This window comes from Zeus faber (assembly GCF_960531495.2).
Source record: "Zeus faber genome assembly, chromosome: 1".
NCBI lineage: Eukaryota > Metazoa > Chordata > Actinopteri > Zeiformes > Zeidae > Zeus > Zeus faber.
The window spans coordinates 54814728-54840003 of NC_137193.1; the positions used below are offsets into that span (position 1 = coordinate 54814728).

The window sequence follows — 25276 nt, forward strand, 5'->3', positions numbered from 1 at the left end:
AAAAATGTTGCAACAAATAAAAGTAAATTTGTTGCACTTTTGTCTGTTTTTTATGTTTCAATGTCAATAGGTGGTTCTTCTTCATAAGGTGATGTGCATTTTTACAATATTAGATTATAAGATAGATATCAGGCCCAGACACTCCCTCCTGGTGGATACAGCACTCATTGTCTTCAGGGACTGTTCCCTCTACTCGAAACATTAATACAATATGATATATGGGATTCACACTGCCTTGTGTCTGTGATCTGTGACCCTGTTGAAATAACATCACAGGTAAGGAGGAAATGAGGTGTGTACTTGACATTATGTGGAAACATGCTTAACAAATAGATCATTAATCATCAGTAATTAATAACGTCACCCCTTCTATGGCCTGGGAATGGAAATTGTCTGTTTCACTTTTTTCCCCATGTATTTTTTTTAGATTGTGGAGATAACATTTACTAGCATCATGTGATACCGCTAAGTAGTCCACTGGACAATGTCGGCGGTCAAAAAGTTACACACGTCATCCGTAAGGTAGTGTATTGAAAGTAACAACTGCATTGCTGCAATTTAGCATGAAACCAGCTACTGAAGAAGATTAAAAAAAAAAAGTATACATTCCCTCCAAACAAAATAGGTCATGCCGTTTCAGCTCCAATTAAATGCAGAGGGGAGGAAAAAAAAAAACAGCGAACAGTAAAGCAGCTGTCTGTATACGGAGCAGAAGAGGATAATTAAAAATTAAGCAATTGCATAATTGACATTTTCCACTGCCATCCAAATCTTTGCTGGTAATTGAATTCATATAAAGGGGTGAAATTTAGGCTGTTCAGAGGAATATAATGTACGTATAAGGGCTTTTCGATGTTTAGAAGATTGTGCGTGTGTAAAAACTAGGTCATCTGTTTAGAACTGACACATCCCCCTGCAAACAGATATGTGAAAATCTGAGAGTGCAGAGAGGGGTGCCACAAGCGATCTCCCGAAAAAAAAAAAAGGAAATTAAAAAAAAAAAAAGAAATAGAAAAAACAAACAAACAAGAAAAACAACAACAAATGACTGCACAAATTGCTAGGACGGGGATGAACTTATTTGGCGTTTCTTTGTAGACCTTTTTAATCATAAAATTGCAGCAAACACTATAATACACAGGATGCAGGTTTTACTGGTTTGGGTGAGGTGAAAATTCTCCCCTCCCATTTCCTCATGCGGTGGAACAGAACTATCTTTATATGCATGTGGGGACCATAATGAAGATCCAGACAGGTTAGGTCTTAAAATCGATGTATTGGCCTCACACACTTCCTTTTTGTAATATGCAGTGGCGTCCACCTCCTGTATAATTTAGCCTGAAAGCAAACCATGATATATCCTCACTCCTTCCCTCTAAACAACTACATACAAACAACGGTTCATCTGAATGACACCCTGAAGGTTTCCTCCGGACCAAACGCCACCACGGGGGAAGCTGCTGCTTCCCACAAAACTGCAAGGAACACTTTCTTTAGTAAAAAAAAACAAAAAGAGAAAGTCTTTCAGTCGATATAGGAAGCACCTCGTTCACGGATGGAAAGCCGCTTTATAGGAACTCGCAGAACAATTCCGGTGTTGTAGAATTCCACACATAGAAGCCATCAGGCAGCAGAGCAAGTGTGACATGCAGGCTGCAATGGACTGGCGACTATGACCAGACATGACCAGCAGGGGCTGCTGTTATGCAGGTAGTTTTTTGGCCACCTATTTGTTGGTAAACACTATCCATGCATGAATTCTCTCAAAACACAAACTACTAAAAAAAACATTACCTTAACGGAATGAAGCGGCCTTACTTATAAGCCGAAGGCTTAGAAATAGCCAAGATAAACGTTAAACTTTGTAAAGATCTCAGTATTGGGGGATTAATCTGAATTCCTTCAGATACATTGTGGGCGGCTGAAAAAAAACCAGGCAAATAAATAAATAAATAAATAAACAGCTTGGGTAGTTCAGTTTACCTGAGATTATTGACGTACTATGACAGGGATCGATCCCAACAGATTTTTTTTGTTTTGTTGTTTTTTTACCGGCTGTGCCTGCCCTTACAGAGGAGCCAAAGGAACAGGGAATGACAGGCTCTTATTATTTATGAGAGGTTCTCTGACAAATACCACTGGTCTACTGAGGTTTGACTGACAAATTTGCCAAATCTAGGCAGAGACAACATTCAACATTCAAATATCTTATCACATTCTGTAAGAAAACTAAATTAACTAAAAAACAAACATTATTTGGCAGGTTGAATCATTTCCCATCATATTGATTTGTAGGTAACTCAAGGTTTTTTTTATTACAGTCTGGTCCTAATAGTAGTCACTATGTGGAAGCTTTCAGAGAGAGAGAAACACAAGACCCATTCCTCCACCACCACACACTTTCTAGATCCTGTCTTGTGGATCCATTGACCTGGTGCATGATCTGATCCTCCGTCACCTCCGATTTGCTTCTAAGCAACTATAGTTTGCAATGTTGTTGAATCCGACTGATCTCTGTCGCAAGGTGTGAATTCAGAATTATATAATCGAAAACAAGACAATGATGTATTTTAGAGTATACCAGGTGTGAATAAGGACACATTTCTTCAAACAGTAATAAAAAGCACAAAATAAACTGTGATAAGATTATACTGCCGATCATGACCCATAATGGTTAACAGAAAAAAAATAAAAAATAAAAATTCTAAATCTAAGATGTATTTCCATGGCACATTTCATCCACGAGTGACTTTTTTTTTTTTTTTAATTAAAGGCATTTTAAAAAGCAGTGGAATGTAAAAATAAAAACATTATCAGCAACATCACCTGAGGCTTGTTTTTGGGGTGACACAGTTTGGATTTAAAATAAATAAATTCCAATGCGTCACAGATGGTCGATATCTGTTGGGAGTATTTATTTGAAATAGACTTGAAATGGATCAAATCGATCGCTTGCAATTAGATAGAGAGCTAGAGAGAGAGAGAGAGACAGATACAGTAGACAGATGGACTGACAGACGGATACAGCAGATAGGTAAACTCCTTTGGAGAAAGGAAAACAGTCTTGATGTGCAGAGCAGAAAAGTGTGTTGTCACACTGGTTGAGTGAGTTATAGTATGTGTAAACAAACATACTTTGTTTATGTAAAATATTCAAATGTTGGAGGGGGGCAGTGATTTTGAGGAACCATACAGGTTACCGTGATGATTTTTAAAATTGATGGCGTTACGAGTTTTGGCTAAAGTGGCCAATCCTTAGAATGTCCTGTCCCTTCTGCCAGAAAGAAGGGTTTGGTCAGGGTGCCAGGGAAAAAAAACCAAAAAACAACGGGAACGAGCAGCTCTGCTCAGAGTATAATCACACTACGGTATAACACCAAACATCTATATTCATATTTGAAAAAAAATAAAAAAAAAATAATAATAATAATATATATATATATATATAATAAAAAAATAAATAAATGTGCTTCAGAAAACAGCTGGCATACAACCACTGCAATTAGAAAAATAATCTGAAATTGGAGGAAATCCAAACAAACCACATCAACGATTATGTGATCGACTTGTTCCAAGCCGGTATCTACATATGGGAAAAATAATCTCCTGTTGGTAATCTATAGCGCGGCTGATAATAGTGTACTTGGTCAGCGTGCTCTTTTAAGGATGTGACAGGCAGTCCAAAGTCTAGGGGCATCCAGGGTCACTCACCTGGAGAGAACGCAATATGCATCATGTAACTGTAACCGTGACAACGAAGGGTCAAGCATGGCGTTTACACCTGATCATTTTTCAACGCATACTTAAAAGTACAGCTCATTCAAGTAAATATAGACCACCCCCAACAACCCCCCGCCCCCCTCCCCCCTCATTGTTTGACCCCCCCCCCCTTATTTTTTCTGGTCAATGGCAATGAAATCTTCCTTAATCCCTAATAAAAATGTAGGTTAAAATACAGGAAAATATGTAAATAATATATTTTGCATCAAAAAAACCCCTGAAAAATATCTCAACTCAAGAGTAACAATGTTCCTGGTGTTCACGCGAGGTCAAAAAGGGACATCTTTGGATGTATGCCAATTTGCACGCATTGTACCAGTCAGAAAGAAAAATGGCCCAGACTAAGACGTGAGAGAGATGTCATTTATTTAAAGATGTTTGACGGTTGAAGCCATCATTGACCTTCTAGGGGGCTTTAACCGGCTGCAGGGATTGAAAAGTTCAAAATAATCTCCCCCTGTCAAATGTCACTCAAGCTCAGAAATAACAGAAGTCATCATCCAGCTTAGCGTTCCTTCAAATTCGGGAAAGACGGAGAGACTCGTGGAAATTGCTACAGTATATTAACTGGCAGGCATGAAATCTGTTAATTTTTTTCCCTACAATAGAGATCAAACACTGGCGGATTTGGGTAATTAAGTGTCCTTGAAGCCTGTTGATGTGAAAAGCCCCCATTACACCTTCACTTTACATCTGAGGGAGAAGCCAGCTAGAGGGAGCTTGCCGAGCTGGGAAACCAATCGCAACCAGACGAGATCATACACATTTTTTTACTGACTTCTAATGATGCTGCCCTTCAACGGATACTGTGAATGACGCAAAATTATCTCTTTAATAAAGTCCTCAATCAAAGTCACAGATCTCCAACAGAGAAAGTTTTGGCGTGACATGAAAGCATCAGTAACTCTGAATGACTGGTCATAATTTTTCTCGGGATGAGAAATGTGCAAATAGTTATTTTTAATTGCCTGTGTTTTGGCCTATTTGCACAACAGATTAAACGTGGCATAACTTGCTTCTAGTAAGTCGATTTAGACATGTGAAAGGTTATGGAAATGTCACGACACGGGGTCAACCAGATTGATGACAATAAAGGAAAAGTTGACAGATTTTGCTTTCAATCTAATCTGGCTTTAATAGTCTCTCTGCTCTGTTTTGGCATGAGCGCACAGAAGATATACTAAATACAAATGAACAGAAAACAGATTAGAGCTCAAATATGGAAAGGGACTAACAACTGTTTAGGTTTTTGGTTAAAAAGCACAAGGTTAACGTCAAACTAGATGTGGGTCAGCATAGATTCATTCAAAGCATACGATAGAGTTGAAAGAATTGCTGCACATGACGTGCAAGACTTAACCAATGTGATTTAAAAATAGTGAAATAAAGCAAAGGCTCTGGACCTATTATCCGGCTATATCCTTGGGAAAGAGTCACGAATATACACCATACATAATAGACCAACAAAATTAGAAATTCGCTTTTATCTGAAATCAAAGAGATGCTCACAAATCTATTAAACGCCACCTTTTGTTTTTAATAATGCATCATACTGGGACTGAAGCAGGCATTTTTAAATAAAGTGTAGACTTTTGTTTTGAACAAATATAATTAGATTTTTTTCATAAAGATACATGCTGCAATGTTGGAGCTAATTTGTATTTAGTAAAATACAGTCCTTGATGAGTTATTCCCAAAGGCTGGGAAGCACGGTTCGTATTTTGAACCTGCATAAAATCCTTGAATTAAAGAAAACTCAAGGGCCTTGCACTTTCCAGAGATTGTTGGGGGCTGAGTATATTGAGACTAAAATAGCTGTTTGTCTCCATAGCATAGCCTACGATATTCTAAGCGAAAGCAGAATTTTATAATTCTTCTCAATGGTCTATTAAAAAAGATCTCTGCTACTTGATCCAGGGTCATGTGCCGCTCCTGAAGGAGCCTGGGCAGATGAAGGTCTCTGTTGTTGTCTCTGTTGCTGGGTTTTGTTTTTTGCGATTTTTAAAATAGCGTTATAGCCAAACTCCTGATGTAAAATGTTGTTTGTTAATCTTACCAATACTTGGGTTCCACTAAATTGTACAATCTGATCTTAACAAACTGCAGTGCAGGCAGGCGCTCCTCAACAACATCACTGCATGCATTTGTAAACAACTTGGATGACAAATGTAGGTTTGGACTAGCTGTTAGATTGAATCTTCTTTTTGCCAATTTGTAGTTTTTTTCCCCGGCAGATAACAAAAGGTAGCCTCTGTTGATTGCTTATTTAACTCCTCTATAGAATGGGTGAATGCTCCATTGCAATTTGTAAGGATGCAAGTCTCAAAAAGTACTTTTTAAGCCTTTCATATCAAGTCTTGAATAATTAAATGAAAGAAAGATTTCAACATGGTAATATCATAACAAAATAATAGATAAAGATGCAGTACAGAGAATGCAACATACTGACAAAAAAACAGGCTACTTTTTATGAAACAAATGAAATCAGGCAGTGTAAACCCCTGTAGGAAAGATCTTTTAAAAATTCATAAAGGTTAAAACAACTGTTTATTCTAAGCATTTCAATGAAGGGCAGTAAGCAGTTCCCTCTTGCATTGCTATGGCTAGGCCGGGGCAAAAACTGGTGCAGTGTGATGTGAACTGCACTGAGCCACTCAAACGTACAAAAACTAAAGTAGCTTTTTTTTAAATTGTATTATCAATCTGGCTTTATTAAACAGTATGTCAACGAAAATAGAAAACTCTCTCTGTCTCTCTCTCTCTCTCTCTTCCATTAAAAGTTAACATGTGATTAATATGTTAACCAAAAATAAATGGTTTGACAGCCCTTATATACTGTACATATTTATATATCTATATTAGCTCATGATGAAAACCACTCTTACCTTTGGTGGAACCATGGGGCCAGAACTGTAGGGAGCCAAGCTTGGTGGAGGATCTGTGATGTAGGTCTTCTTGGGACCTGGCGGCTGATAGCCTTGGGCGGGGGTCGGCTCCGGTCTCCAGGTGCTAGGCCCGACGCCATGGTTTGTTCCAGGATAATGCTGGTCTTGGTAGACACCTTGAGCGATGGGGGAGAAGCCCGGTTGCGGCGGTCCATAGGCGAAGTCGGGACCTTTTGGCTGAGCGGGCATGTACTGGACCTGTGCAGCGCCGCGAACAGGCTGCGGTGCAAAGTGCTGTCCCCCTGGGGCTTGATGCTGTGGGCCCGGTTGGGCGGACCTCACCTGGACATTGAAGGTGGGTTGGCTTGGGGTAGAGGCCGTAGCGTACGAGGCCGCAACAGGCTGAGGGGCCATCTGGCTTTGAGGCTTGGCCACTGGGCTGCCAGAGGAAGAGGGCATGGAAGAGACACCTCCCGGAGCTTGGGGTTTGGGTGTGGACTTTTTGGTGGCGGTCAGAGGCGGCTGGGTGGGAATGACCATGCGCTTATAGCCGGTCACTGGAGCATTAGGGTTGGTCACTGAGGGGGCGCTCGAGTTCTGAAAAGAACAATAAATAAAGAAGCCTTAGTGAGAAACAAAAACAAAGCTTTTCTGTGTTTATTCTGTATAGCTTAGTTGTCCAAAATCTAACAATTCAAAGAAAAAGCTTACAAGTTCATCTCATTAAAATGTATAAAAATCAAATCCATTATTTATTGCTAGTCTTCATATGAAAGACAAACAAACAAACAAAAACAAACACTATTTTGCGTTGTACTTGTGATTATAGATACTAGATACTTCACTAAGAAACTTGCTACAAGAAGTATCCATAAATGGTGAAAGAGAGGCTCTTGATTTAAAACAGCTTTTATTGATAGTGTGGTTACACTCAAGAGATTACCCAGCCTGCCTCCTCAGAGTCAATTACAAGCCTACCTCAACAGCACAGCCTCTGCACTGTCCTCACTCCAGCAAGCAATAAACTACAGCTAATAAAGCAGGAAGGAAAGGGATAAATTGTTTTGAGGAGGACGGCATGACAGCAGATTGGCAATGGCACATGACATTTGTGCTGACTCGGGTTGGTTGTACCGGCGTGATGTTAAATCACTAAGATTTGTGCTGTTGGTATCCTGGAAAGAGATGGCTGCAGACCAGAAGCATGCCATCGTGCTGGGACTCCCTATCAGAGCACCAATAGCACTTTATTCCTCTGTCTCACCGCTATATGGGATTGCCAGGACAAACTGTAGCAAATGAAGAAGATGAAAAGAGACAAAACCGATGTTAAACTGTCATGTTAGAGGCTAAGGCCCCGAGTCGCTCCTATACAGCTAATAATTGTTTTTAGCTATATATCAGTGTCAGTCTTTCAGCCAGTCTAAAAAGGGTCTATCATTAACCTTGGTTGGTCTTAATAGGTTATCGCCCAAAGGGAAAAAAATTGGAGTCAATTACTAATTTTGAAGCACTAGGGGAAAAACGACGAACACTTGTAGTCTTAAGACCCTTCGCAACTTGGCTTGATGAGATGTCTTCCTAAATTGGGGCAAAGCAATACTCTTCAAATTGACGGTTTATCAAAGTGTGTTGCAATAGATACAGCACAACATGTGCGGAAATGCAGCTTTGCCAAACTTTCTTGTACGTCCCACCTTGCACACATCATGAAAACTAATAATATTTCACCAGTGTCTTGCAAAGTTAAGTTAGCGTCCATTATGCATTTAGATAAATGAAATCCCGCATGATAGCGAAACAAATTTTGTCGAAATCCCATCTAATCTAAGTCAGGGAAAGCCCCTAGGGAGCCATAAAGAAGCCTGAAATATTCCATGCTCAAACTCTGTGATTAGCGCTGTTTATTTAATAAAGAAAAAGTGTCTGCATATGGAGAAATCTCCACTATGCCCTTTAGTATGTAAAATTACTCAATTTAAATGTTTCATGGTTTTTAAATACCCTAGATTATTAATTTATCTTTAAAGCCTTATAACCTACAGTAACATTTACTTAGCAGAGCACTGAAAATGCAAATAGACCCCTCAAAATAATTGCAAAGTCACGGTACATTTTCTGCCAATTAGATTAGGAGTTTGAATTTGGTCCTTCCATAGTTAAGCAAAGGACACCTCCAAAAAAAACCCCAAAAAACTAAGCAGAGTGGATTTTTTTTATTATTCAAAATAACCTGTTTTTTTTTTCCTTCTATATCACAGCAAGACAGTGTTTCAAATCTTTACATGAAATTTAGGACTACAGGGTGGCCTTGTGATTAGAGAGATTGTCGGCCTTCAGATGGTAGAACCACGCTCAGACCTGCTTCAGCAAACAAGATGCTCAGAACTTATCAGCTCCAGGGACATGGCTCTCTATCAGCGCCTGTGCGTCTCCTTTTTATTTATTTATTTTTCACCTTTGATGTTTGTCGAGATCACATTTTCACTCAGTCAGCATTTGCATATAATGAATTTTTACTTCAGCGGTTGAAGTTGAAATATATAAGTCCCTGTTATTCAGGAAATGCATGACACCAATTGTGCTCACAAATTACCAATTCGAAGAATAAATTACGATTTTGTTATTTAGGAACTCTTTATAAAAAAACAACAGATTTGAAGTAGTTTTTAATGCACATTTTATCACATCATCCATGCACTTCATTTGTTTGTTCCAAATGGCATGTGGTGACATGTATGTGATGTGAGCTTGCATTATTTATACATCTGAGGGCAAATGTGTAAAAATACAGTTCACTATCCTGAGAGAAGTACAGAGGAATTGCTTAAATTCAACAGATAAAATATACAAGAATCAAGATAACAAATTTAATTTGTTTAATCACTTGTGTGTCTTGATTCTTTTTAAGTGTTTGACCTCTAAAATGGAAAACAGTGAAAAACACTGTAGATACTTCTTCCCGGGAGGTTGTATCTGCGTTTCAAATCAAACATATCTCAGACTAAAGTTTTGTATGTATGTGAGCAAAACACACAGTTTAAAAATAAAAAAGTTTTCTTTATTCTTTAATGCGGTCTGACTTTGCAAACAACCTGAGTGTGAAATTTCGTATCGAGAAGGACTTTTGACACATTAAAAAAAGATTAGGAGAGACTATACAGACCTTGAGGGGGTTGAATAAAACTGTTAACTTTCAAACCACAAGGGGGGAAGGTTTTTTTTTTTTTTTTTTTAAATACATCAATCTCAGGAAAAAACTGAGAGTTCTGCATCTATTCACAGATTGGATATGCTCCTCTAAACTTTATCCTTCGCCCGTTTGTTTGTTTTTACAATGCTGATGCGGACAGCTGTTAGTGAGAGTGTATAGTCTCTGCCTATATCAGGAACGGTGGCCAAGGAAAGATCCCTGATAAGTAATCAAAGATCCTCTGATCTACACACTGCTGAGAGTCTGGTTGGCACTTGGGCAATGTACAATTAGGCACGATACAGACAAACTCAATCCATTTGCCTTGATACACTTGTGCAGTTGAGGGTAGGTTCTCTTCGGTCTCTATTTAAAAATAGTTCCAGATAAGGCACATTAAACATGATTAAGGATGTCTCTCCAAAAATTGGCGAGACCTCCAGCTGCCTACAGCTCCTGCTCAAGATGCCTCCAGCATCTCTTATTTGCAGATAAGGTGTGTTATACAGTTATCTCTAACTTTTTGCCCTGCCCCTATATCTTATGAAGATCTCTTCATCTGTTCTGCTCATCGAAGTGACAGCATTCTGAAACCAAAGCCATATCATGCCTTTTTGCAAATGAATATCAGAAAGAATGTGACAAAATATACCTTTCCAATAACATTAAACATGTTGTGGATGTTACAGCCCTTTTCCCCCCTCAATGTACACCTAATAATAATTATAAATGACAAGAATTACAATTTAAACTAAATATTTTCTGGAAAGTGTAGTTGCACCAAGTTGTTGCACCGCAACAATTGGTGACACAGGCGTGAACTCTGGGATATTAATATTTTCATTATCATTTTTACAATACCAACTGCCGTTATCTAGAGCCTTGCTCAAAGTCTGCAGAACAAAGGGTTGTTTTCCGATATACATAGTTCAGACCATGGCAAATGGAATGAAATAAAATTTTGTGCAATATCAAGTAAATAAACAACTAAAAAAAAAAGCCCTTGAGCATGAACGCCATTAAGCTGGCAAAGAATATGGTCAGACGGATGGAAAAGTAGTTATGATCAATGACATTTTTGGTAATGAAATCAGTGTTGACAAGAATAATTTTTTGTCATTTTTTATGCTTTTCTCTGGAGAAAAATGGCTTCTGCTACTCGATTGACTGATTTAATAAAACATATACCATTTACACAAAAAAAAAAATCGCACATTTGTAAAACAAATGTAAAAGCACCAGATTATGGATGGATACTAGACCCATGTCCTTGACTGGAGGTCCATGCTCAATGTTACAAGTTATGCAATTACATTCTTGAATTTTAGGGTTCAGAACACAAGATGTAGATGGCAAGAGCAATGTATTACCATATGGAGCGGGCTCATTCGCTGAGGCAAACAGACATTAAATTACAAGGCTAGCGGGGGGGGGGGGGGGGGATAGATAGATAGATGGACAGATAAACAGATAGACAGATAGTTAGATAGTTGTGTTGCCTCTGTTTTCATTATTGAAATTTGTATTTTGCAGCTTTCAAACAGCTAAGAATCACTCCTACATTCAGCTCCTGCAGTACCAAATGCCTATCCTGCCCAACACCCTGACTTACCCTCGTACTTAGTCTTTCATGCCCTCGTGACCCCCCTCCTGCTCTAGGAGGTCACATATAGTTCAAAAGAGCCCTTGCTTATGTCAATGTCATCACTCCCTGAGATGGGCATTTGTAACTCTTCTCTCAGAGGCCTTTTGAATGTTTGTGTGTGTTTGCACTAGCTCACACACATTAGAGGGAAGGGAGATAATGTGTGGTGACAGCAGTTGATGGGAAGCCTTTTAGCATTGTTTCTAGGAGGCCCGACGCTGGGATGTAAAAAGGCAGGTTACGTTGACAGTCACAGCTTTCTGGCTCAAACAAAATTTGTCATTGGTTTGTCCTGTTAATAAAAGACAAAGGGGATGATACTACCCGGTTTATTAGGCTAACGAACATTGACGGAACACATGGAGTGCCTCAGGGTATGCTCCGCTCTCCACAGTTGGCTGCCCCTGTCAAAACTTAGAACCTGCTGCTAGAATGACCTTAAGGTCAACGGGCGCCACTGGCACTCTGGCACATCGCAGCTCCATGCAGCAGCACAACAATCAGTTAGAACTGCAGCAAACAAAACCAATGGAGGGAAAAAAAAAGTTTAACTCCATGCTGCCCAATCATTACAGGGCTGAGGTGTCATCTTGAAGCACTTCTCTTACCCCTTATTAATTGGGCACATAAGTGCACGGTCATGCAGGTCATACAGCCACACATACAGTTCCCTGAAGACCAACATTTCAATGCAAAAAATAGCTGCCCATGGCCATGACCTGTTGTCAGGAATCAATCACGCTGGCGAGAATGCCTGGCCTCTGCCTTTGGCATGAGGAGAGGACGTATAGAGGCTAGAACAGCATAATGACAAGCTGATTGTGAGCTTTGGCATTGTGTCAGGGAAGAATGCTTGATCTAACACATTTTGCCATACAGTATGGCTTGGAATTAAGACTAATTGGTCTTTTTTTTTTTTTTTTAACCTTAACTTTGTTTGCTAAATTACATGGACAGTAATATCTAAACATAACTACCATCAGCCATTACCTTTCACTGTCTATTGTTGCTTTCAAGTTTGTTCCTATCAAGTATAAGTTTATCAAGTATACCATTAACCATGAGTCAAATAGGGATAAATGACTGAAATATTAGTTCTTTAATGAGTGGTCAAGACAACTTGTTGCCCTGTATTTTATCAATAAATATTGATTCACACAGTTTGAGAGGCTGAACTACTCCTGTCGGCGCTTTTGTAGTCCAAAATAAGAAATAATTTGCTCTTTGGTCTTGTCATTTTTATTATTATTCTTGATATTATATTGTATTTAAAGTAGATGTATATTAAATAACTTTAGATTTATCTCTATGTTGCATCTAGAAAGCTTTATCAAATTCAAAAATAACTGGCAAATAAATCAACCAATTTATGTGCAACAACAAAAGACCTGCGATTCTATGTTCATTCAGGGAAAACTTTATCCATCGCAAATCAAATATTTTCTGTGTAAACACGGCAACATTAGGTCAAGCCTATTTTGCTTCTTGAAATTGGAGGCTTGAAAATAGAGGTCTAAGGTAAGGACTCTTCCAATGGAGAAAATAATACCCTGAAGGAAGTCATTCTTCCCAATCATTGCACCGACCTAATGATCAGCAATAAATTTGCTGTATTTGACAGCAAGCTCCCCCACAGAGGCTCTCTGGCTGCTGAGCGATGCAAGTGTCACTGTATGCATTTACTGGCAGTGCATCGCGAGTCCTTCTCGGCTTGCTCATGTGGAAGAAACCATCACAACAGCCTTTCAGGCACTAAGCTGCAGCATAACTGTGGCACTTGACCTCTGTAATGCACATCTGCTTTGTATGGATTGAAAAACCTATAATACAAACATCAAGGAGCTGCAAAGTACTAACAAACAAGCCAACATGCGTAAGAAACTTGTCAGCAGTGTGCTGGCTTGCTGTGTCCCATTTAATTCCATCTGGAATGAATCGAACATGACCATAGTGTGCCTGTCTATTAAATCTCATCATTCTCTTGTTGCATTTACAGTAGGGACATATGGGTATCTTCAGTAGGACTACTGTATAAAGGAATAGACCTTGATGGCTGAACGCAGGGCTATTAGACATTTTAAAAGCACAAATGTTGGGCACATCAACATTTCGTCTTGTTATTTATCCCAGAATATAAAATATAGAGATGTGGACAAATTTGTTGGTACCCTTACAGCCCAGTGAAAAAATGCTTTATTCCTCCTGAAAAGTGATGAAATGAAAAGCAATTTTCTCATGTATACCTGTATGCCTTTTGTATGTCATAGAGTAAAGCAAGGAAACTGTGAAAAGAGATAAATTATTACTAAAGAGATCAATTATATTCTAAAACTGCCTGGACAGATTTGTTGGTACCCCTTAGAAAAGATTATAAATAATTGGATTATAGTGATATTTCAAACTTACTGTTTTCTTTAATTGGTATCACACATGTCTTCAATCTTTGAATCAGTCATTCAGCCTATTTATGTGGAGAAACTGGTAGTCACTCGGCTGTTTGGTATCATCGTGTGCGCCACACGATGAACATGGACCAGAGAAAGCAAAGGAGAGAGTTGTCTGAGGAGATCAGAAAGAAAATGAAAGGCTTTAAGACCATCTCCAAGCAGCTTGATGTTTCTGTGACTACAGTTGCAAATATGAATAAGAAGTTTATCATCCATGGGACTGTAGCCAACCTCCGTGGACACGGCCACAAGAGTAAAATCTACCCCAGATTGAACAGAAGGATAGTACGAATGGTAGAAAAAGAGCCATGGACAACTTCCCAAGAGGTACAAGCTGAACTCCAAGGTCAAGGTACATCAGTGTTTGTGTTTGCTTTTTGAGTGACAGTGGCTTCCATGGAAGAAGACCCAGGAAAACTGCACTTTTTAAAGAAAAACATAAAAAAGCCAGACTGGAATTTTCTAAAATACATATTGACAAGCCACACTGCTTCTTGGAGAATGTCCTTTAGACAGAGGAGTCAAAACTGGAGCTTTTTGGCAAGTCACATCAGCTGTATGCTCACAGACGAAAAAATGAAGCTTTCAAAGAAAGGAACACCATACCTTCTGTGAAACATGGAGGAGGCTTGGTTATGTTTTGGGGCTGCTCTGCTGCGTCTGACATGGGGTGCCATGAATCTGTGCAGGGCACAATGAAAGCTCAAGACTATCAAGGCATTCTGGAGTGGAACGTACTGCCCAGCGTCAGAAAGCTCTGTCTCAGTCGCAGGTCATGGGTCCTCCAACGGGGTAGTGACCCAAAACACACAGCTATTAGCACCCAAGAATTAATAAGATCAAAACATTGGACTATTCTGAAGTGTCCTTCTATGAACCGTGATCTGAATCCTATCGAATGTCTGGAGAAGGCACCCTTCAAACATGAGACAGCTGGAGCAGTTTGCTCAGGAAGAGTGGGCGAAACTACCTGTTGACAGGTGCACAAGTCTCACTGAGAACTACAGAAATCGCTTGATTGCAGTGATTGCCTCTAAAGGTTGTGCAACAAAATAGGTTCCCAATGGTCCCATCATTTTTGTCCATGCCATTTTCATTTGTTTTATTATGTCAAATATTCTGTTGAATCAAAAATCAAAAGTAAAGTCTGATTTCTATTAAATATGGAATAAACAATGATGGAGGCCAGTTACTTTTGTGAGTTTTAAGTTATTTCAGAGAAAATTGTGGGTTCTTCTTTTTTCATCGAAGGGTACTAACAAATTTGTCAAAAGGTACCAACGAATCTGTCCAGGCCATTTCAGAATACAATTGATCTCTTTAGCAATAATGTATCTCTCCTCACAGTTTCTTTGCTTTACTCTATGACATACCAAATGCATGCAGGTATACATGAGAAAATTGCTTTTCAATTCATCAATTTTCAGGAGGAATGGAGCATTGTTTCAATGAGCTGTGAGGGTACCAACAAATTTGTCCACGTATGTACATTTCAGTTTGATTATAAATACAAGTCTATAAGAACATAGTCTTGAGTTTATTGAATTCTCAGTTAAACAATGTACATTATGCTCAAAGTTCATATGTCAGTCACTGCCCCTGTCTTAAGACACATGACTGTGCCCAATAACCTTTTCTACGTAATCTTTCTAGACAGCATTAACAAGTGTATTTCAGCTCCTACATTCATTCAATACAAGGAAGCAAATCTCTTCCATGCACTCTGCTGACTGACTGTTAATTGAGGTGGAACTATGACTACGAGTGAGTCATACCCAGAAGGCAGCCTGGTGACAGCTGAATGGTTCTCCTTTCTTAAGTCCTTTGGTAAAGACACAACCTCCCTCTCAGAACCCCCAACATACTCATTTTATTGTAGCTCAGCACAAATGGCCAAGTGCACCATCATAATAAATTGAAATTGTTTTATATGTTACTTTCAATATGAAATTAATTATCACGCACATTATCATTTCCCAGAGCAAGACTAATTCCAAATTGAATCTTACCACGTCAGACTGAGTCAGATGAAACTAAGTGCAGACTTGGAGAGAAAAAGTGCTTTGTTCACTGACGTAATAAGAGATACATAGTCATATGTAGCAGCAGTTGTGTGGAAAATTGTTTCATAAAAGCTTGATTCGACATCTCATTCACAGGTATCTTTGTCTGACAATTTTAGGAAGCTGGAATGGACTCCAGCCACCCCGACACTCAAAAAGTGGATAAATAAAATGGATGGATGAACCCTCTCTGGCTGGAGAATAATGCGAGGCTGATGCACCTACAGCTACCTGCATATTGGGCTTGGGATTCGGGAACTACCTCACACGCCACTTTTTTCTTGTGGCGAGCCAAACATGAAATCTTTGGAAGACATTGTAGAATTAACTTTTTTTATAGTGACATATTTTTTTATGTAAAACAGAGTACAATTACCTGCCAGTACAACTTTAGAGCAGCTGTATTTACTGGATACTGAAATGGTATATTATCAAGTGGTTGCTCTGGGTGTGGACATTAACTATTCTGGTGGACAATTCCTGTCACACAAAATGTGATGAGGTACAGCATGCGCAAATCCTGCAGCTGAACCTATGCAAAGAATCTGCCGGTGACTCAAAGGAGTAGAGACAGCACTGATGACATCAGCGACCCGAACGCAAGCAAGGACTGTGCACTCTATTCTTAAGAAGGTATAATATTTGCTATGATGAACAGAGTTAAGATGAGAGAGGGAGAAAGAGTGTGAAAGAGAGGAAGAGATAAGGCATCCCCTCTGGCATCCATTTCCCTAACACATGGTTTTCCAAAAGTTACTTACACCATAGTGACGGCCGTTAATGCCTAAATCGAATAAAGCCATAGCCCAATTCAATATGGGATTTCAAGTGTTACTAAAGCTGCCTTCTAATGAAGATACGGGAGAAAATCATTTATGTAATTGGCCAACCCCTGTCTCTTAACAGATTGCTCAGTGACTGGCACACTAACCATTCTCTTTGTGTGACATAGACGAATGGATGTTATTATGTTTTTTTCCTTTCAAAAATAATAAAAAATGGTTAAATACTATAATGGTCATTTAAGTTGGCATTTGGATGTACGAAAGGCAAAGCAGTGTCTGATATAACCCTTCCCAGAGTGTGAAAATTAATTATTATTTATGTTCTACTATGTTCTGCTTATGTGATGCTATTATTTATTTTCTTTTAATCATTTATGTTCTATTATTATTATTATTATTATTATTATTATTATTATTATTTTATTTATGTTCTATTAATTCAACATTTATTCTTCTAAATGGTTCAAAAAGCCTTCTTTTATAATTCACCATTGGCCATTTCAGTTCTCCACTTTCGAGCAGAAGCGTGATACAGGTCTACGTCTGTAGTAAACGATGACACAATTTTACTGAACCTAAACAGAAAAAGGAAGTCTCGTTTTTTTTTTTGTAATGTAGCCAGAGTTGAAAGTGGGCTGAGCTTCTTTGTAGGTGCCGTGGTGATGACTTCTGTGTTACGATTACTAGAAAACGGCAAGGAGAGTTCAGTATGTTATGAGAGGTCATGACAGTCTCCCTCTCCTTTGGTCCTCTGCGAAAGCAGTGCCACTGCCTTGGCGCTTGACGGGTGCTCTGTTTTGACACGTATCTGGGCTATCTTGTTAACTCCCCACAACAGATATGATGTGCTTGGACAGGCCTGCACTGCACATTAGCGGTGCTAGTTGGGCATGGATCTCGCTCTTGTCTCTTCTCCCATCATCATGACAGACTTGCAGCGGGGGACGATGAGGTTCGCAAAAAAATTTAACAATGGGAGAATTTTTGTGTCTGTGTGGCATAATCTTAGACTTAACCCAAACCCTTACCAAGTATAAAAACAACAAGAATGAAGAAAAAAAAAAAAAAGACAATTACATGACCATTAGAGGCATCCATTGTTCCTGCTACAGCAAACTAAAATCATATTCCAAACGGCAAGAAAAAGGCAGAAGACAATATGGACGGGGGGGTATGAATTAATGTTGCACAGTTTAGTAGAAAAGTGCGTAACACCATTAGAAGGGTTCACTTAATATTTGCTGTTGTAGGACTACTTAAAACAATTGCGACACAAACTCATTTAACTGTGTCAAATGACAAATGGCACCAAGGGAGGAATTGGGGAGAGAGAAAATGGGAATTACATAATGATCACGTGTGATTAAACCACTGCTATGCCAGGAAGAACAGCAACTAAAGCAAACAAAATTGTTTTGATGTCTGTGAACCATCGGTGCTGCCTGAATGTTTGCAGGAATGCTACTGAGAATGAATCAGCAACAATGTCTTGATTTAATCTGGGACCCGAGCTCATGGAAGCTCCCGTTTCCCCTCCAACGCTACATAGGAGAGGGGACCTTCCACGCACAGGAGCTTGTGAGAGCGAGCCCCGATAGTAACCTATTCATTTCGGAGAGACACCTCTGCAACTTTGGGCAGTCGTAAATGGAGGCAACTCGTTACCCTTTGCTTGAACAACTGAAAGATTACAAGGCAGCAGCTGTGCCAGTGCTGGGCTGTGAAACCTGGCCCATTACACCAGACACAAGCGTTGTGTTGTAGAATAATGCATCGATAGAAGCCCTGAAACAACTGACAGGAGCAGCTGGATATGAGGAAAAGGTCAACCCGAGTTAAATCAGATAGATTCAACCTCAGCGGAAGATAGAAAGCAATAGCTGTGTGTGTGTGTGTGTGTGTGTGTGTGTGTGTGTGTGTGTGTGTGTGTGTGTGTGTGTAATAATATATAGATATATTATAGTGTGCATATACGTGTGTGTGTGTGCAATAATATATAGAAATATTGTAGTGTGTATACGTGTGTGTGTGTGTGTGTGTGTGTGTGTGTGTGTGTGTGTGTGTGTGTGTGTGTGTGTGTGTGTAAATAGGATGGTATCACTGCAAAGTAAACAAACAGAGAGCTAAATCTTTTCAATGTGGAGAGATACTGTATCACCGGCAGCCGACAGAAGGCTGAGCCACAGAGAACCAAGATACTGCTGTGGCATGAAATTTAAAAAATTTAAAAAGAAAACAAAAAAAACTGAAAGCGTTTCCTGCAAAATTAGGAATGTACGAGCTGTCACAGAACATCACAGAAACAAATGACACTTGCTAATAAATGTAAGAACAGTTTCTGGTGACACAGGTGGTGCAAGTAAAATAGAACTCTCAAGCTCACAAGTCCTAATGGCTCGTGGCAGGTAAAATGGTGATATAAATAAACACCAAGTGACCCCAACAAGAAATGACTGAGATCGCCATACATTGGCTAGTGAAGTCGCAGGTTGGACTGCCATAGAGCTGCACAGGTACACATTAATTTTTCAAATGATATTGACAAAAGCTTTCAGACTCCTTCACTAATGTGTCCTTCTTACATTTTTTTTTTAGAAAGATATGTGCACTTATTCTATATTTTATTTAGGACAATTGACCCTGCACATAGTTGATGACGCCTAAAAAAAACGTTTGCCTATATGTGCATGTCTCTGAGTGTGTATGTGTACAGTATCTACAGTACAATCCTGAGCTTCCTTTATCCCAGACGGGCAATTTCTAGATGCATGACTACTGCATTTTTTTTTTGTTTGTTTCTTTTTTTTTTTTTTTTTAAAGAGAGCTGTAAATCTAGCTTTGCGGTTGCTTTCACATGTAGATGTGCCACTACATTGAATCAAGACCGACATGGTCCTCCGGAGAATGAATGGTAGCGTAGCCGTAACAGATGTATATGCGACAGTAACCAGAGCTCCTCTCTGGCTTTATTCCACCTGGAGGCCTAATGAAACAGCATTGAACAAACCCGAGAGGTTTCAGACAGTCTAAATCACACACTCTGCACACTCACGTACCTGCTCTAAAGGGACGAAGTGTAAGTGAATACAATGACCCCGGTAAGCACGTCGGAGCTATGCCAAGTGATCATGCCACCCTCAAGCTGAGGGAAATGGGAGCAGCAGAAGATGGAGTGGATGCCTGGTCATCTGGGATGACCCCAGTAGTTAAATCAACATGGTCCTAAATAGGAGCGGAACATTTTCTGTGCCTATAGACAAGCGTAAGCTCAGGGGAGGGTTGGACCATATCACTTTTTCCAATTCCAATACCTATTCAGAGTCCTAAACTTTAAAAATCAGTTGCCACTGAGCACGAGTATATGCTTTTCTTGAACCTAAGTATGGACAGAGAATACATTTGGGTGATTTGGGGATATTTAAGACTGATAGACACCAGTATCTTTCTTATATGATACATATAAACACAACATTTTCACAAGATATCTTAAAAATAACAAAATAGATATTAACATTAGTATTTAGATTCATCTTTAAAATTGTATATACCACATGCAATTTGGTTATTCCATCCTTGTGTGCTACATCCTTAACACTTCTCCCATGTACATCTATCTGTCCACTGTAGGGTGTAATATATTACTTTGTGAATTAACGTCCACATCCCTCTCGCTTTCTCTCCAAAGAGTTTGTAATTTCTTAACCAATGGGTGTAGACAACAAAAACTCCACACGGGGCTGGGGTTACCCCATGCAAACCCTGAGACTTGATCATCACAAACCACAGTATGTGAGGCGCATACAAGTATTTTGAAAATAAGCACCTTTGTTCACAGTGTTTTGAGTGCTAAGAAGGATAAACCGCAAACACCAAGAAGTGTATATACATGAATTGATATTCATTTGGATGAGCCATAGTAGTAGCAAGTCAATCGCCAGTACTAATATAGTATGTACACCTTGACATTTATGTTTCTCAGTAAAATAAAGCAATTTTCAATTTGATAACAAAAAAAACACAAAGCTAATACTTAAAGGGCAAAGATGACATGATGATAGGAGAATGTGTAGAACTCAATGTAAGCTTTGATGGGTTTGGCAACCAATTATTGATGAAACAAATGTACTATCCAGCCTACTCTGTACAACCAGATGCTATTGTTTTTGCCAAATCCTCCATCTAAGAGTGGCAATGTGGAAAGAAATCCTTAAAACACATTCATTCTTGGTTGACATAATATGTCAAACGAGAAGTAATGTGTTTTAAGGATTTCTATTTATATTCTTTTAAATTACAAAAGACACAACAACAACAACATTTTAAAACAAACAGTCAAAATAATTTTGTGTGATGAAAGAAAAAACAAAACTTTTTGGCGATATGAAAGTTGCTCTTTATTTTTTTGGCAAAAGCCCATTCCAGCTCTTTAATGGGAAAACATGGTGGCGTCAGCCAACTGCTATAAAGGTGTTTCTCATCAGGGACCGGAGCATGGGCCAAGTTACGGGGGAAAGAATGAATCGAGGAAAATAAGGACAAATATTTCTGAAGAATCACTGCTGCAATACTGGGAAGGAAGTTCAGAAAAAAACCAAAGCACATAGCCAGAGCAACAGATGCAGGGCTCCAGTCCGCAATCATTTTTTGAGAGTGTGTGAGTTCAAAATTTAACGTGGTTGCATTCGTGCGAGAGCAGCTTTCCATAAGTGCCAGCTGCCGGTCAAACAGCTATCTACTTTAGTATATTAATTTTTGACTGTAATAAAATTGTACATTAAAACATGATGAACAAGTTGCGCTTCGTGATGCGTGTACATTTACCACTTCTAGCCTCCGCTTCAAAACCATGCGAGCATAAGGATAGAGAAACGTCCCTGTCTGTCTGTATCAGTCCTGCCCCCACATTCTCCGTATGAGTGAGTGAGAGTGTGTGTGTGTGTGTGTGTGTGTGTGTGTGTGTGTGTGTGTGTGTGTGTGTGTGTGTGTGTGTGTGTGTGTGTGTGTGTGTGTGTGTGTGTGTGTGTGTGTGTGTGTGTGTGTGTGTGTGTGTGTGTGTGTGTGTATCCCACTGTCCTGCCGAGTAGAGAGCGTAGAGTCGTCTACCGTGAGCGCTGCATTCTCCATACACGCCACACAGACATTTATGGGCCAAATGAATCAACAAATGAATGAATTACGTATCATGTTCCCTTTTAAAAAACCTTGATTATTTATTTTGAATAAAATTGCATTCATGTTTCTGGTAAAACAATACATTAACTATCGTTGAAGCATTTCTTGATAAACCTTACAGTGAAGGTGTCAATAAATAAAAAATAATAAATAAGGTCTAATGATTCTTAATAACAAAAGTGCTGATCCGTCAAGAATAAGCGTGGTTTGAAATATTAATAGCTATTTACAGACTGTATGGGATAAAATGCACAAGAAGCCTAATTCTCCTTTACAATAATTCTCTACATGTTTCATAGATCAAGTAGGTAAACTCATTAAAATACTCAATAATTAAGATCAGTGTATATGATGAAATAGAGACATTAGAACTTGCCAGAGGCCACCAAATTTGGGCTTTCAAGGCCAACATTTTTCTTTGTGGTTATTAGGCTGTTTTGGTGCCCCTCCAGCACAGGAATCTCTGTGTTAGTCATTGTGGTTGAAAGTACTTATTTTTCTTCTTCAGTGACTCAGCCGGCCTCTCCCTACCTGCACTCTCGCTGCCTGTGCTTTCATTCATCAGCATGCAAGGTTAATACCATATTGTACCAAAAAATAAAAAAAAGTTCGTCTGGAACCCTGAGATGGGTGGCTTAAGAAAAAATTAAAATAAAATAACAGTATGTCCCTCACATTCAGATGCCTCTTATACAAGTCTCCAGAATGTCTTGAAGAGTTAAATTAGGTCGATCGAACATCAAAAATTGAAGGGTGAGTGGACGGCTGTAGGTCACTGTACATTTTTTTAGGGAATTTATTGCCACTACAATTGGGAAATTAAAGCATGCCGCACATTCTCATTTGTGGTCATGCCCAAGATCGGGTCATAGAAAGAAATCAAAGTTTGTCTCATCGGTCATACACTGTGTTCTGTCTATTATACCATTTGAATTCTTCTGCATTCAAATTTGAGCACATTAGTGATGCTTAGAAACATTTAATTCACAGTCGTCCTATAGAATGTTCTCTCCGATTTTATTGCTTTAATATCTCTGAGGAGACACAATCTGTGTGGTGCCGAAAGTCCCTGAGAGCTATTCTACTCCAAACACAATTGGTTAGGTTTTTTATAAGCCTGTCCTACATTCATTGTGTGTCAAACAATTTAGTTAACTGCCCAAGGCTTTGACTTTTTGAAGTTGTTCTTAATATCGATTAATGATATAGGTCAAGACTCTTTGGTTATTAATGTGTGTTTTACAAAGTAAAACATGTAGTGATTGCGGCAGGGACCCAATTTGCTGTATTTTCTCAAGAGTTTCACCCATCACAAATGATACCGTATGCTCGTTGCCTGTCCCCAATCGTTTCAATCGTAGCAGATGCATCAGTCTTTCCAAACAACCCATGTTCTTTTTTTCAAATAACTAATGTGCCTGGGAATGACGTTGTGAGTGGAGCTCCATGGTTTAGTGTGGACGGCTACCTGTGTGGCGCGGGGCTTGTAGGGCGAGCTGCTCTCAAGGTCGGCCAGGATGCTGGTGAGGGAGTCGATCTCGGCGTCCAGGCTGGAGCGCCTCTCCTCCAGTGTCTTCTCCGGTCCCTTCATCTGAAACCCAACGTCACGTGTGCACCATCTGTGAGTGGACTCGTGCAAGTTCCAAGATATTTGTCGATGAAGATGGACGACAGTGACGGTGCTGTACCGATGCAGTCAGTCCTCCCCTCCATCCGAGCCTTCCTTTCACAGAACTTACAGGTATATTACAATTTCTGAGAGCGTGTTTCCCTTTGACCTCAGACAATTCTCTTGAAAGCCCCACATCCAGCACAGAGCCTCACTCTGCGAAAAGTGCAGGGTGATAAATAAGGAGAGCCGTATTGTCTGACTATCCTAATGCAGTGCACTATTCACCTCCTGCTAAGCACCACATTTGGATTTAAAGTAGATTATTCTCCGTGCATTATTCATCAGTTTCTGTTCTGACAGTATTTAAAATAAAGAACCCCTTAAAACGTATTTGCTTTCTGTGTTTTGGTTATTGAACATAGGACATGGGTAATGAAATCCGTAGATTTATTTTAATTGTCTTATGGTACAAATGCATGTGGAGGAGGGGTTGACCTCCAAAATGACTACAGAATTTTGAAGTGCTCAAAAATGCCTTCGCAAAAAACAACAGAAATATCAGCATCGATAACGTGACCACCGGTGACACGTTTTCTACGCCTAAAGTTGCAGGGAATTTCTCTATACACCGATATATTTTAAGTCTCCTGAACTATGCTGCAACTGCAAGAAGACTGCTTGCAACTGCCTGAGGGGGCTTTTGAGCTGGCTGGATCAGTGACTGCTTCTTATTCTAATGTTATGTGTTTGGATTACCTGTCACAACCCATTATAGACAGGGTTTGCCTCCATTTTCAGCAGAGCTGCTGCTTAAAACATCTAAGGCAATCCTGAGTGGGGTAAACAAAGCACAACACGAGCGAGACTGAACTGCATATCATCGTGACACGCTCTCAACTGGACAACAGCTTTAAATATAATTCTGTAACCTGTGATTACAAAACTAACAGCTTCACCCCAACCACTTCAGTTGACGTGCACGTTATGACAAAAATGGGGTTTTCTTGAAATCGGGGAGAGAAAGTACAATTTATTTCATTGATTTATTCCTTAAGTGAGTCATTTCCCTATTGATGCGCAAGGACGAAGGTACAAAAGACATTTTCGATTGGAAATCAGTTCATTTCACTGGAAGGCCTACAGTACAATTGGAGAGGTCTAAACCGGCCGCAGGACACGTAATTAAGATACTGAAGGCTTATTAAGAAATTAAGTTCCATTCCCAGGGTAGATCTAAAGCCAACACAAAAGGGGGGACAAAAGTTGGCGATGGAAACACCAAAGTACATTTTAAAGTAATGACTTATATAAGTCTATGTCTGAAGCCTCGCCAGTTTTTGATGCGCGTCACGTAGCTTTTTTATATTAGTCAAGACTATAACAAGGCAACTTAAAGGAAAGTGTGAAAGGGAACTATGAAGCTCTTTTAATATTTGCATCTCTATTTACAGTGCGTCGGCATGTTCAACGACAGGAAACGTAGATGTCTGTTTTTTATTATTCATGTGATTATTCATGTTCGCGTGCACACTCAAACCCCTTCCTCTTCTTACTTCTCCATCTAAACAGAAATGATTTAACAATGTATTTTCATTCATCAAAGATGTTGAGAATTTTCACAGTTAAGAGAGTGAAGTCCAATTCGCTCAGTATTAGACTTTTCATTCCCCCAAAAGTCCAGCCAGAACTTTTAG

The 25276-nt window shown here is 39.4% G+C and overlaps 1 protein-coding gene across 1 annotated transcript in view; it reads right to left on the reverse strand.

The window, feature by feature from the left end:
- Positions 1 to 25276, reverse strand: part of lpp (LIM domain containing preferred translocation partner in lipoma) — a gene marked incomplete at its 5' end in the record, with an annotated part of 74623 nt that overhangs the window by 37225 nt on the left and 12122 nt on the right. The window contains 2 exons of the mRNA XM_080009759.1: positions 6666 to 7262; positions 23439 to 23561. Of these exons, the coding sequence (XP_079865885.1) occupies positions 6666 to 7262; positions 23439 to 23561 (720 nt within the window). The remainder of the gene's footprint in view (positions 1 to 6665; positions 7263 to 23438; positions 23562 to 25276) is intronic.